The sequence below is a fragment of the Silene latifolia genome, unplaced genomic scaffold (assembly GCF_048544455.1).
Source record: "Silene latifolia isolate original U9 population unplaced genomic scaffold, ASM4854445v1 chrun_scaffold_16, whole genome shotgun sequence".
Lineage (NCBI taxonomy): Eukaryota > Viridiplantae > Streptophyta > Magnoliopsida > Caryophyllales > Caryophyllaceae > Silene > Silene latifolia.
Window position 1 is genome coordinate 3,790,736 of NW_027413123.1, and position 13,864 is coordinate 3,804,599.

A 13,864-nucleotide genomic window follows, 5' to 3' on the forward strand; every position below is an offset into this window, starting at 1 on the left:
TGCAGTTACTCGATCTAGGGGTTTTTCAACTCGATCGAGCGCTTTTGCCAAGAAATTCACTCGATCGAGTAACATCTATACTCGATCGACAATCTGCACAATCACGATCACTCGATCGAGTAATAATTTTGCTCGTTCGAGCCCTTTTTGACACCAATTCACTCGATCGAGCTATTCCAAGCCACTCGATCGAGTTGTTTCGTCTTCCAGCTGCTACTTTTCGTCTGTTGAGCTACTGCTTGACTTCCTTTGACCTCCCATGTTCATGGTCGGTTTGGGGAGGTCCCTCTTCACGACGTTTTGTAAGTATTCTGACTCCAGTTATCCTTTTCTCCTCAGTTTGCATTTCTTTCCCTATTTTTGGTACAATGAGGGCATTGTACGGTTTGCTTTGGGGAGGTATGCATCCATATCTGCGTCTGCATGTTTTCTTGCATTTTCGTTTGCACGTTTATTTATTTTCGCATGCATTGTCGTTTTTTAATTCAAAAATCACATAAATTTCAAAAAAAATTCACGTTTAATTTGAGTCGGAACGTTTGAACTTTGACGCTACATTGAATCCCTACCTTAGCCCTGCATTTTCTTGACATTTAGTTGGCATGATAATGTGCATGATCTACGAGTTTTTATTTCTCTCTTATCTGAACGAATAGACTTGACTCATATATTGGCAAACTACATTACATTCTGAGGTTAGAGCTTTATAAACTGGTGACATTCATGACCGGTTTCATTTAGGATGTGAGTAGTACTCTCTGTAAGGCATGTAAACATCAATTTGCATAAGCATGAGTCTAGTCTTCTTAATACATGTATGCATTCGTCTGTGGATGGTGACACATGTTAGGAGAGGCAATTCCCCTTTATTTCATTCTACCCATGAGCCCCACATAGCCAAATGGCCTTTTTGTCCTATTAGCTACATTCTATAATTTTTCCTACCCTAGCCGAGCTAGAGATGAGTAGCTGTTTGGAATGCTTTGCTGCAGTTTGGTTATATTTATCTGATTGCAGAAGTTGGTGGAAGAATTGAAGGGAATGAAAGAAAAAATGATGAATGAAAATGAAAAAAATAAAAATAAAAATAAAAAAAATAAAAAAGAAAAGAATGAAAAGAAAAAATTGGAAATACGGAAAAGAAAAAGAAAAAAATCATATGCGAAAATGAAAAAAACTGTATGGATGATTTTCACTCCCACGTTTTATTTATATTTTATGGGGAGTTGACAAGTTTATGGTGTATTGTGAGTTGAGTGCATTAAATTTGCACCGTTTTGTATTATTATATTGAGTACGAAGTTGGGATGCAGTTTAATATTTGGATTCGTTGTTGATAGCCTGGCTATTAACTCCACATATCCAAATTCGTCTTAGCCCCTTCTTACCCATTACCTCACTTACCCAAATGTAAGTCCTCGAGATGTGTCTTGGTCATTAGTATGGTTGGAATACATATGTACGGTTGTAGAGACTTTATTCATGTTAACTGCATGCATGTTCTTATAGGTCGAGTTAGGTGAGTGTCTTTACTTCTTTCTATCTTTCACATATATACTCACCTCCTGCCTAAATTTGAGTGATGAGCGACCCGTGAGAGTCCAATACTTTTGAGTCTTGCAAGCTCGACGGTTCAGTAAGTTTGAAACATTGATTTAATTCGTTTGCACCTATCACTTGCCACTTTGTTAGTTGGTGCATTAAACTGGTTTTGGTGGATGATTTGTAGTTGATGCGTTGGTCCCGTTCCACTGTTTATTCTTAGTTGAATTCATAATTTGCTTGGGGACAAGCAAAGGTTTGGTTTGGGGAGATTTGATGTGTGTATTTTATATAAGGTTTTTACCTCATTTTTACACGCATTTCTGTGCTATTTTACGTGGCATCTAGCTACAAATACCCCCGAATAGTCTACTTTGATTCGTTTTGTGTAAATTGCAGGAATAGACCGAATAGAAGATAAATCGAGCCTAAACTCGTCCCATTTGCATGCATTTATGGAGAAAAAGGAATCGGAGCTTGGAATCTAGTACTTTGAAGACGCGTGAGCTGGTTTCGGAAGGTGTCCTAGTGTCTAACGTGCCAAAATAGCTCGATCAACTACTTTTCCAGTCGATCGAATGCTTTATATCATGAAGAATACACGATCGAGTAACATTTCTACTCGATCGAGAAGGCATTACAAGGAGTTACTCGATCGAGTGGTTTATTTCCACTCGATCGAAGGGTTTGTCGCTTAGTTGCTCGATCGAGTGGTTTATTTCCACTCGATCAAGTGGTTTGGCCTGTAATAGAGTTTTTCCGCCTAATTTCGTATGGGATTTTGTAATTAGGTTTAAGGGGGAGATTTTCGTATGCTACTAAATAGAGTAGACTGCGTAACTCTTCCTCACTCACTACTACTTTATCTTTTTCTACTGCTTCCTCACTTTACTTTTTTTCTACTCCTTTCTACTCGGATTCGGATTTGTAATTGGTATTATTTCTCCTTTTTATCCCAATTATCATTTTGTTTCTGCTTTTCTCCCATTGCTTTCATTATTGTCTTATTTGTTCCTTCTGTTTTTATTATTATCATGTTCAATTCTCGTTATCTATATATTATTGTTGTTGATTCGATAGTAATGTGTAGCTAATTCCCTCTTTGCTAAGGCTAGGGAATCCATGATTATGAAGGAATAGTAATTGCTATATTAGGTCTTGTGCTTGTGTGGTCTCTGTTGTTAATCGCCGCATTTAATTGTTTCTGTCTAATTGAGTCGACACAATTAGTCATTTTATCGTAGTAAACCTTGACCTAGACCGGAAGGTTGGAAAGGGCGAGACTCGTAGCGAACATTAGGGCACCGTAGTGAGGGCGGAAGCTAAGCTAATTGTGCTTTAGGGCGAATTGAGACCGGAAGGAGATATTCACTGCTCCTCAGACCATACTTGCATTGATCTGAGACCTAGATTGCTTGAGTGGATGATCATGGTGAACCGACTGTCTTAGCTGCTTTCTCCATATTTGCTTAATCTTTATTCTCTTGCTTTTTCCTCTCTTTCTTAGTCTTTTTAGTTTAAAACAATCAAATACAACCCCCCAATTTGGTTACCGTGACGAACTTAGATAAAGCTGACATTTTCCCATCTCCCTGTGGAGATCGACCCGACTTCCCTAGCTATATTAGTTAGAGCCAGTTGGTTATTTTTGATAGGTATACGACTGCCCTGTCACTTTCTCTTTTCACCCTTGTCCTTCTTTTCCTCCTTCACCATGTCGGCAATTCTCTCAGCATGTCCCGCTCTTTGATATACTTCCAATACGGTACTTGGCTCTCCAGCTACCAAACTCTTCTTGATACGCGTAGTTAAACCCTTCTCAAACCTCAAATCCAACACCTCCTCTCTATAATTCAAGTCTGACACATACTCAGCTAGCTCCATGAATCTATTATGGTAATCTTCTATGGTCATCTCTTCTGTCATCTTAAATGAATCAAACTCCGACCTCATCTTACTCGTAACATGTTCAGGTACAAACGTGCCCCTCAAGGTATCCTTAAAACCTCTCCATGAGACAAACGGTTCATCCCTCTTCTTCCATGCCTCTCTAATGACTGCCTTGTTGTGGTTCCACCACAACCCAACCTTTCCTTTCAAGTAGTGAGCAGCTTGATCTACTTGTATCTCCTCAGGACAGTTCAAGACCTCGAAGAGATTGTCAAACTCTCTATACCAATCTCCCAGCAATGACGGTTCACCAAGTCCATCATACTTCATTGGGTTATGACGAGCAATAGCAGCACTCATCTTAGCAGGATCCTTTGTCGCAGTCTTTGATTATAAAGCAGCAGTCAGCGCATCATTGGTTGCAATGAGCCTATCAATTTCTTCTTGAGTCATAGCTGTGGATGTAGCTTTCTTGGGTGCCATTTGGGTTTTAATAAGATAAAATAAGAAACATAAGTTTCCGTTCTAAGAATTTTTCGGGTATTAGGTAGAAGATAAAATTTCCTGCATACAAAAGAATGTGTGATTAATCGAGCTAGCCTTGCCCGACCAACCACGGCATCACGGCATACACGGCCTCACGACATTACGGTATCATGGCCTCGCGGCCTTCTTTCTCTCCTTTCACAATTAATTATTTTTGATACATGTTCAGTCTTTAATTCATGCAATCTCATAATTCTATGTCTACAGGCTCAGGGCAATATATTCCGCATATCTCTAGACATGAAATTTACTAAACATGTAATTCACGTATATACAATCAATTCATGTGAAGATGCAATAATCTATTATTCATATTTCTCCATCTCATGTCGTTTATGGTATGTCAATAAAATTTCCATGTGTAATCATGCTATGAATTCAAACAAGCTCAAAATAAATTTCAATCACCATACTACCACCACATAAGCCACACGCCTATTACTCATCACTTAGGCTACACGTCTATTACTTTCATCCATCTCAAAATTTCTTACCTTTGGTTCTCATCCTGCAAATAAAATTACCACTTCTCACAACGTTAGAACAAAATTAGACCCTTAAGGTAATACATCCATGCTAACTATCCTTCTTACTCTTTAACCTTCCTCGAGGTGACCGGCTCAAAACTGAAAAGGGCCAGATCAAAGACGTCTCCCTAACCTAGAGAATGGGCTCCTAAACAGTTTCTACCCCGGGTTCATTTTATTAGACTAATCCTAAGTTCACTAAATTCATTTGTTTAGGCCTTAGGATCATTCGCTCTGATACGACTTTGTAATACCCTCATTTATTTAAGAGCCTTTCGCAAGACATTACCAAATAAATAAAGGTGTCACCATCTCAGTTGCCTGAGGTAGTAAGTAAAAAAGACAAACAATACAAAAGTACTTTAAGACGATATGTATTATTAAAGTGCCTCAAAAGGTTTATTACAGATATCCAACTAATTAAATATTATAAAGTACTTTTAACAACGACAGCGAAATTAAAATAAATAGTGTCTGAATATTAATTAAGGCGATATCTAGACTCAAGTGATCTCGTCCCAAAGCTCCCCTCTAAGCATCCAGCACTTCTCACAAGCTAACCTGAAATCATTCTGCTCCCCATTATGGTTCGTCACAGGTGTTCCCGAATACACAGTCAACCACGAGGTTGAGTAGGATAACCAAACAACAATAACACTAATGATAATACATTAGCCTGCAATACAATTAATGATCCAAACCAAGACCGTCGTACTCATACACACACGGCACACACACGCACCATACGGTGAATTCCAAACTAACACCATACGGTGTACTGCTCAGGTCCATGGCCTACTCCTCACGCCACCATGCATGTCCGACCATCATACGTATAGGACCACGACACTTACACATCCCCGTGCCTGACCGACCAAATAATCTCAATAGCAATATCAATCTCAATGCCAATCTCTTTCATAATCAAACAACAACAGAGAACCAACCAACAAGATAATAATATGATCATAAGACAGCAATGATAATAATACGCTCAAGACAACAATTACGACGATGTGCTCAAGACAAAATTTGCAACAATAATCAATCTTTCAACAATTCTCCAATTACCAATATAGTAAGGTTGAGTAGTTAACCTACCTCTTAGCAAATCTTCTCAATTAAGCAATTAACTCAAAAAGCATCTTCAATAAATTCACTACCTAAAAAATAATTAGATTATGTATAATTATTAACTAATCTTATTAATATATTTAAGATGTAAGCCCAAAACAAATCCCGCAAAACGCCACAAACAATACCCAATCACACGGCCAAACCGACGGTGGTCAACCTGTTAGAAAACTAGATCTCTAAACTTAACATATTCATATATGTTATATTTTAATTTAGTCATAAAATTAAATGGTGATCTTATGCATGCAAACAATAAATAAAATAAAGAAGAAATCTTCATTATTACATTTGATTTTCGGATCAAAGGGCACAAGAGAGTTCTCCTACTCTCTTGTTCTTGAGCTCTTCTTAATGGAAGAACAAGGATTCAAGAAGAGAATCCCTCCCAAAAGTATTATACCCAAGATAACAACTTAATAAAACTAATATTATTATTACTAGAATAATACTAATTTTGTATAAAAATTGACCCAAAAATATTATTTTGGTCTCTCTATTTTTTGGTTAAGAGAGAAGGAAGAGGAAGGTTTTTATCTTTCTAAAACTTCTTATTTTTAGATGGATGTGAATGAATAATGCACTAAAGTATTTTTTTAGTGTATATTAGGTAAAATAAGAAGAAAAACCAAGGTCATTTTCTTCTCAAAAACCGGGTGGAAGAGGGGAAAAGAATGAGCCAATGCATGCACAAGTTGTTCTACACAATGACCACTAGGTTTGCATGGCTAGTATTTAGGTAAATCATTATGCTTACCACTTACTAAATAAACATAATAATTTTCTAATACTCCCTTTAATTTCAGTTTATATGGATAAAATGGACTCCATTTTATCTTTGTCAAAATGTCAATTTGTCATATGTCACATGTCACATAAAATTGTTATGTATTTTTAACATATTAAAAATCAACGTATTAATAAAAATACGTCATATACAAAAATCGACTCAGTAATTCATAATTACTTGTACCAAAATATTTTACCAATTATAAATTACAACATCTTGTATTTATAATAATTTATTCATTCAAATGCAATTGTTTCCTTAAACAATAATTTCATCTAAGTAATGAAACAATTCGATTACTTAGACCGTATCTTATTTAATCAAATTTCAATAAGACACGTAAATATATCTTCCAAAGTCGTCCGTCAATTTTAAGTAATTTAATTGATCCGTATCGTCATACGATCAATTAAATGATCAATTAAGTGTGTTACCCTTTAGGTATGACCTAAGGGGATCAACTGGTCACCACCGTCTCACGACAGTAATGTCAAACTCTAGTCAGCCAATCATTACCGATATGTGTGGACCAGTTGACATTAAAATATTACTTCCCAATTGTATTCTTTAAAATGAGACTTAAACATGTGATCACCATGATCAACAGTTGTGATCGCATTATTGTCGGAGGACACATATTCCAACAATCTCCCACTTGTCCTCGACAAGTGTGCGTCACTAATTCTCTTGTCCTATTACTATCTCCCACTCAATGCAAGGTTTCTTTCAGGTCGTACTTGCAAGTGATCATATCGAGAGTGGTTTCCTCTATCTGGACAATAACTGATTGACAGGATTTATCCACCATGGATACATTCCGAGCGTGGCCATGCATTTCCATTTCATTACTCCTCGAGTGGCCCTGAGATATTGTTATAACTGATATGGTTGCGATGTCGTCGGGTCACATCCAATCAAACACATTTATAATACTCAATAAACTACTAGTTAGCGGTAAGTCGAGGTCGATCCATGGGACGGTGTGCTTTGGGTTCTAAGTCTATCTATCTCAATTTATGCTAGTGTCACGATTAAGTTGGGTTTGTAGTTCTGTTCTAGACTAATAAAAGCAATAAAGTAAAACAAGCAATAAAAGGAAAGATGTAAACAAATGATTAAAAGTGCTAGGATATCATGGGGTCATAGGGGATTCATGGTGTTGATCATACAAACATGTTTACAAAGTTGCAAGCAATTAATATTGTGGAGGAACCGAGTTGGTTTATGTCTTACGGTTCATAGGAAGATTTGGGTCCCGGAGCCGAATCGATTAGATTGTACAACACCTACAAGTCGACTTACTTTCCTCCTATTCAACTTCTATGCATGGTCTAACAAGACTCGAGTTGGTTTATATCTTACAAGTCAAGTTGAGTAGATAAGAGATGGTTGTAAATTCAAGGATTCATAGGCTTAGCATTTCATCAAACATAACATGTGCATAAAGTTGACATCACAACAAGCAAGCAATTTAATCATGTGAACATATTAGATTAAGCATGAATCAATCCCATGTTAGTTTCCCCTAATTACCCACTAATCCTAGCTAGAGAAACTACTCACTCATTATCATGGGAAACATATCATTAGTGGTGTCAATCATCACAACAAGTATAAACATGATAATAGAATGAAGAAATAAACAATAAAGATTAAAGAGTAAAGGGATTATACCAAACTTGAGATGATCCAAATAATAAAGCAAAGAATAATAGAAGAAACTTGATGATTGATGGAAGGTTGTCAATCCTCCAATAATAACCCAATAATCTTCAATTACCCAAATGTAACAAACTTGAATAATAGACTTGAACAATAATTAAGGAGAGATTAATGTGAGATTTGTGGAAAGATTAAAGAGCAATCTATTCTAATCTACTCCTAATCTAATCTAAAGAAGGATTTTCTACTCTAAAAACTTGATAAAAGGATCCCCCTTTTGATTATTTACAAGTGGGGTATTTATAGTGGAAATTAGGTGGATGCATTAGGGTTAACTAAGGGCTAAATAAGTAATTACACTTTTAAGTTTAGAGCAGGGAGACGCCGGTATTTTTCGAAGGAAGGGCATCTTTCTTTGAAGCTTGAAGAAACGGATTTGTGCTGGACTGGAATCCGTGCGTCTTAGGGTGAATACGGGCGGATTGTAGCAGGGGGAGAAGGGCGGATTTGGGAGAAGACGCACGTCTTTGCTTGGTGGAGGCCCTATTTACAATAAAAAGGGAGATACATTATCACAACTTTGTATCACAATACCATAGTTGAATTAAAAACATAAAAGAAAGGATAGTCATTTACCTCGGAGTGATCTTTCCCCTTAATATCACCAAGGTATTTGGAACAATTTCTTTTCCAATGTCCAACACCATTACAATAATGGCATTTATCAAGAGGACCCTTCTTGATTTTGGAAGTGCTAGCTTCATAAGACTTAGCTTTGGTGAAAGTGGGAGCTTGCCTCTTATTCTTCTTCCCATTCTTTTTAAACTTCCCCTTGCTTTTGGTGCTAATATTAAGCACATCCTTAGGTGGGTTAACATTTAACCCCATGTCTCTTTCCGCTTACACAAGTAACTTGTGCAATTTTTCAAGAGACACGTCCTTGTCTTGCATGTTAAAATTCACCCGGAATTGAACATATGCTTTGACCTTGGATAAGGAGTGTATAATCCTATCTACAACAAGTTCTTTGGGGATTTCAACCTTTTGAATCTTCAAGGTCTCGACTAGCTCCATTAATTTGAGCACATGAGGGCTAACCTTTTGGCCCTCTTTGAAGTCGAGATCAAAGAATGCCGCGGCCGCCTCATATTGGACGATCCGCGGAGTTTGTGAAAACATTGTCACAAGCTTGGAATAGATTTCATTAGCGGTGCCCATTTTAAAGGCTCTCCTTTGGAGGACCGCCTCCATCGCAAAGATCAACACATTTTTCATTGCGGCGGACTCCTTATGGTAAGCCTCATATGCTTCCCTAGTGGCGGCGGTCGACCTAGTATTAGGTTCGGGTGGAGAGGCCTCGGTGAGGTAACGAAGCTTGTCGTCACCTTGGGCGGCTAGTTTGAGTTGGGCATCCCAATCGGAGAAGTTTGACCCATTCTTTTCAAGTTTACATCGATCCATAAAGGATCAGAGCCATGAAGTATTAGTGAGAGGCGTGGCGTTGGTGTTTGGATTTGCCATTTGTTATGAGAAATAGAAATGGTCTACAAAACAAAATTAGGAGTAAAACAAATGTCGTTTTCAATAATAATAATACTCGTAAAAATTTATAATTTAAACAAGTTTTATGCATTTTTCTAGTGACCTCTACCCAACTAGATAAATGATTCCAAGACCCAAATTCATATTAACTTGGGCACGGTGTGGCCGATGAAACCCTTATCAATATAACTCGGTGGATTAACCTTTTAATCGATTCTACTTCTAGAACTCTTGGTCGATAAAATTACATTAATACTTTATCTTTAGCCCAAAACACATCCAACAAGGGCACGGTGTGGCCGATAAAACCCTTATCGAAAAACTTTTGTTGAGTTCAATCCAAATTTCGAATAAATGTGTCCATGATCCAAACCCATATTAACTTGGGCACGGTGTGGCCGATGAAACCCTTATCAACATGAATTCGGTGGATAGACATTTATCACCCACTTCCCCTACGTAACAAGGTTTGTACCCCGGTGTGGCCGAGTGCACTCCCTCACGAAATAGGTTTTCATGGTTTCTACTTTTTGGTAAGGCTAAGTCTCAATTAATTATTTTAGCGAGAGGTCATGTCAATTTATTATCTATCACGTTTTAAGTGAACTAAAGCGGTGAACTACGATAATTGTAATTGACACGGTCGATAAACTCGATTGAAGATGATGCATGTTTTAGTTATGGCGATTTAGCGATGCATGCGACATATAAATAAAATGCAAAGCATAAAAATAAATCCTAGTATGGCCTTCCTAAAAATAGAAAAACTATTTAACTATTACATATTCGTAAACCAACTCCTTTGGTCCCTTGAACTTCGGTTATTGGCACGCATCTTGAGGTAACACCGTCTTTATGTATCGCCTTCTTGAAGAAATCCGTCTTTATGGAACTCCGGAATAAATAAATTACATAATAAATTACATAATTTCCTATTATACATTTGTAATTAAAATAAAATAAATCTATTAAATTACAAAACGGTGATACGAGATCACAATAAATTACAACCGAATCGATATTCCCATACATTTCGGGTAATATCAATTAAAAACTAAGGCCATACTAAGTAAAAATTACATAAAATAAAATTACATAAAATAAAATTATGACAATCATAAATAAAATGCAGCATTATAAAATGTATGAACATGCCCAATTTTATGCTAAATCGCCTTTAAGTAGCCAATATCGTATATTACACGATTTTTACAGATTTGCGTGATTCAACGTTTTATGATCACAAAAATTACATAAATTCATATTTATGCATAAGTTAATTACCCTAACTTCTTAGGACTCAAAAAATAGTCTCCACTAGCTATTTGACCATAATTAACTCATATATCTTAAAATTGTTCATTAATGGACCTAAAAATACAATAAAAAGTTATAAACTTCAAATAAATCACAAAAATTCCAAATGAATTCAAAATTCAAAATTTAAACTTATGAACATTCCGGAAAAAATACCATGACACTCATAATATTCAAAAAACTTAGGTTAAAATTTCGTAATATTATCGAAAAAACTATGTTGCGGTTTATCGGATTTATCAATAAAAAATTATAAAAATATGAGAAAAAATATATTCATCAACTTTTCAATTTTAGATCTGAAATGGATAATAAAAAGCAACATATGACGTTTTTCCTTAGTCATGGAGTATGTTTTAGGAATTATTCACTAATTAAGTCACTATTTATGCTATTTTTCATAAAAAATCCATAAATCATGCATAAAGACTTCAATATAGCCTATTATTTTACACATATCTTGTAAAATTGCAGGGGACAACATACTAAATTTATATGACTAGATTCGAAATTTATCTCATATTAACCTATTTTTCTTCTAAATTTGATTTTAAACATGAAAAATCCATATTTCGAGCATAAGAACTCCAAAAATTCTGAAAATTTACAGGTATTCTCAAAATAAAACATGTGATAACATATCCAAAAATCACATGAAAATACGAAGTTTAGCTAATTTTAGTCTGAAAATGACATTTTAATCATAAAATCACATTTTTAATGTCATTATTGTATAAGATGAACAATAAAAATCCATAAAATAACCAAAATATCCTAAAAACATTTTAAGACCAGAAACTTTAACATGCATAATATTATTTCGTGATATATCATAATAACACGAATTTACAAGTTTTATATGTTAATCGTATAACTCGGAAAAACTATAACCGATTTGCATGCAAACAACCAAGGCTCTTGATACCGCTTGTTAGAAAACTAGATCTTTAAACTCAACATATTCATATATGTTATATTTTAATTTAGTCATAAAATTAAATGGTGATCTTATGCATGCAAACAATAAATAAAATAAAGAAGAAATCTTCATTCTTACATTTGATTTTCGGATCAAAGGGCACAAGAGAGTTCTCTTACTCTCTTGTTCTTGAGCTCTCCTTAATGGAAGAACAAGGATTCAAGAAGAGAATCCCTCCCAAAAGTATTATACCCAAGATAACAAATTAATAAAAATAATATTATTATTATTAGAATAACACTAATTTTGTATAAAAACTGACCCAAAAATATTATTTTGGTCTCTCTATTTTTCGGTTAAGAGATAAGGAAGAGGAAGGTTTTTATCTTTCTAAAACTTCTTATTTTTAAATGGATGTGAATGAATAATGCACTAAAGTATTTTGTAGTGTATATTAGGTAAAATAAGAAGAAAAACCAAGGTCATTTTCTTCTCAAAAACCGGGTGGAAGAGGGGAAAAAGAAGGAGCCAATGCATACACAAGTTGTTCTTCACAATGACCACTAGGTTTGCATGGCTAGTATTTAGGTAAATCATTATGCTTACCACTTACTAAATAAACATAATAATTTTCTAATACTCCCCTTAATTTCGGTTTATATGGATAAAATGGACTCCATTTTATCTTTGTCAAAATGTCAATTTGTCATATGTCACATGTCACATGTCACATAAAATTGTTATGTATTTTTAACATATTAAAAATCAACGTATTAATAAAAATACGTCATATACAAAAATCGACTCAGTAATTCATAATTACTTGTACCAAAATATTTTACCAATTATAAATCACAACATCTTGTATTTATAATAATTTATTCATCATTCAAATGCAATTGTTTCCTTAAACAATAATTTCATCTAAGTAATGAAACAATTCGATTACTTAGACCGTATCTTATTTAATCAAATTTCAATAAGACACGTAAATATATCTTCCAAAGTCGTCCGTCAAGTTTAAGTAATTTAATTGACCCGACTCGTCATACGATCAATTAAATGATCAATTAAGTGTGTTACCCTTTAGGTATGACCTAAGGGGATCAACTGGTCACCACCGTCTCACGACAGTAATGTCAAACTCTAGTCAGCCAATCATTACCAATATGTGTGGACCAGTTGACAGTAAAATATTACTTCTCAATTGTATTCTTTTAAATGAGACTTAAACATGTGATCACCACGATCACATTGTCGGAGGACACATATTCCAAAACAACCTGCCGGTCAACAGCCACCACGGCTCGGTCAACGGTCATGGTCACGGTCAACGGTCATAATACGGGTCAAGGTCAAACGTAAATAATTGATATTAGATGATTAGATATCTTACCACAATTAATTATCGCAAGGTGAAAAGCTTCGTCTTAAAGTTGTCTCACAAAAGCTCTCCTCACAATTGGAATCCTATATAGATAAGTTCTTATACGGTGATAAGTTCCTAATGATGCTACTTTTCTAGCCTTGGTATTAATGGGGAAATTTGAAGACAACGATAAAGTGTGCAGAATGAAATTTGTGTTTAATAATCTTGTGCATGGAGGGTGGTGGGGTGGAAGGCACGAGAAATGGAGTTTGGGAGGACAAAAGCGTGAACATGAAAGGCACGAACATGAAGAGCACAAGAAGAAGAGCTTGGAAACAAAGAAGATGAACGAGCTTAAAGTTTATATTGAAGATGATGAGCTAAAGGATTATTCAAGTTCATTGTAATTACTTATCAATTTTTCATCCAGATTGGTGAGATTCATATTTGATCCCGGAGGATTAAAACATCATGAATTGAGGACAATTCCTTTCCAAGGGGGAGGGGATGATACGAAAATGATGCAGGAACTAGTCAAAATGAATAGTCTCCATGACTGTTCAGTTATATGCGCAGAAGAAGCAGTCTGAGTAGTTCTATACTCGGTTACTTGGTGCCCAAGGAAG

The 13,864-nt window shown here is 35.5% G+C and overlaps 1 protein-coding gene across 1 annotated transcript; it reads right to left on the reverse strand.

Annotated features, from left to right (window-relative positions):
* Nucleotides 1-3,213: 3,213 nt before the first annotated feature.
* Nucleotides 3,214-3,792, reverse strand: LOC141637319 (uncharacterized). Its single transcript, XM_074446876.1, has one exon. The coding sequence runs from the start codon at nucleotides 3,790-3,792 to the stop codon at nucleotides 3,214-3,216; it is 579 nt and encodes a 192-aa protein (XP_074302977.1).
* Between the last annotated feature and the right edge of the window lie 10,072 nt (nucleotides 3,793-13,864).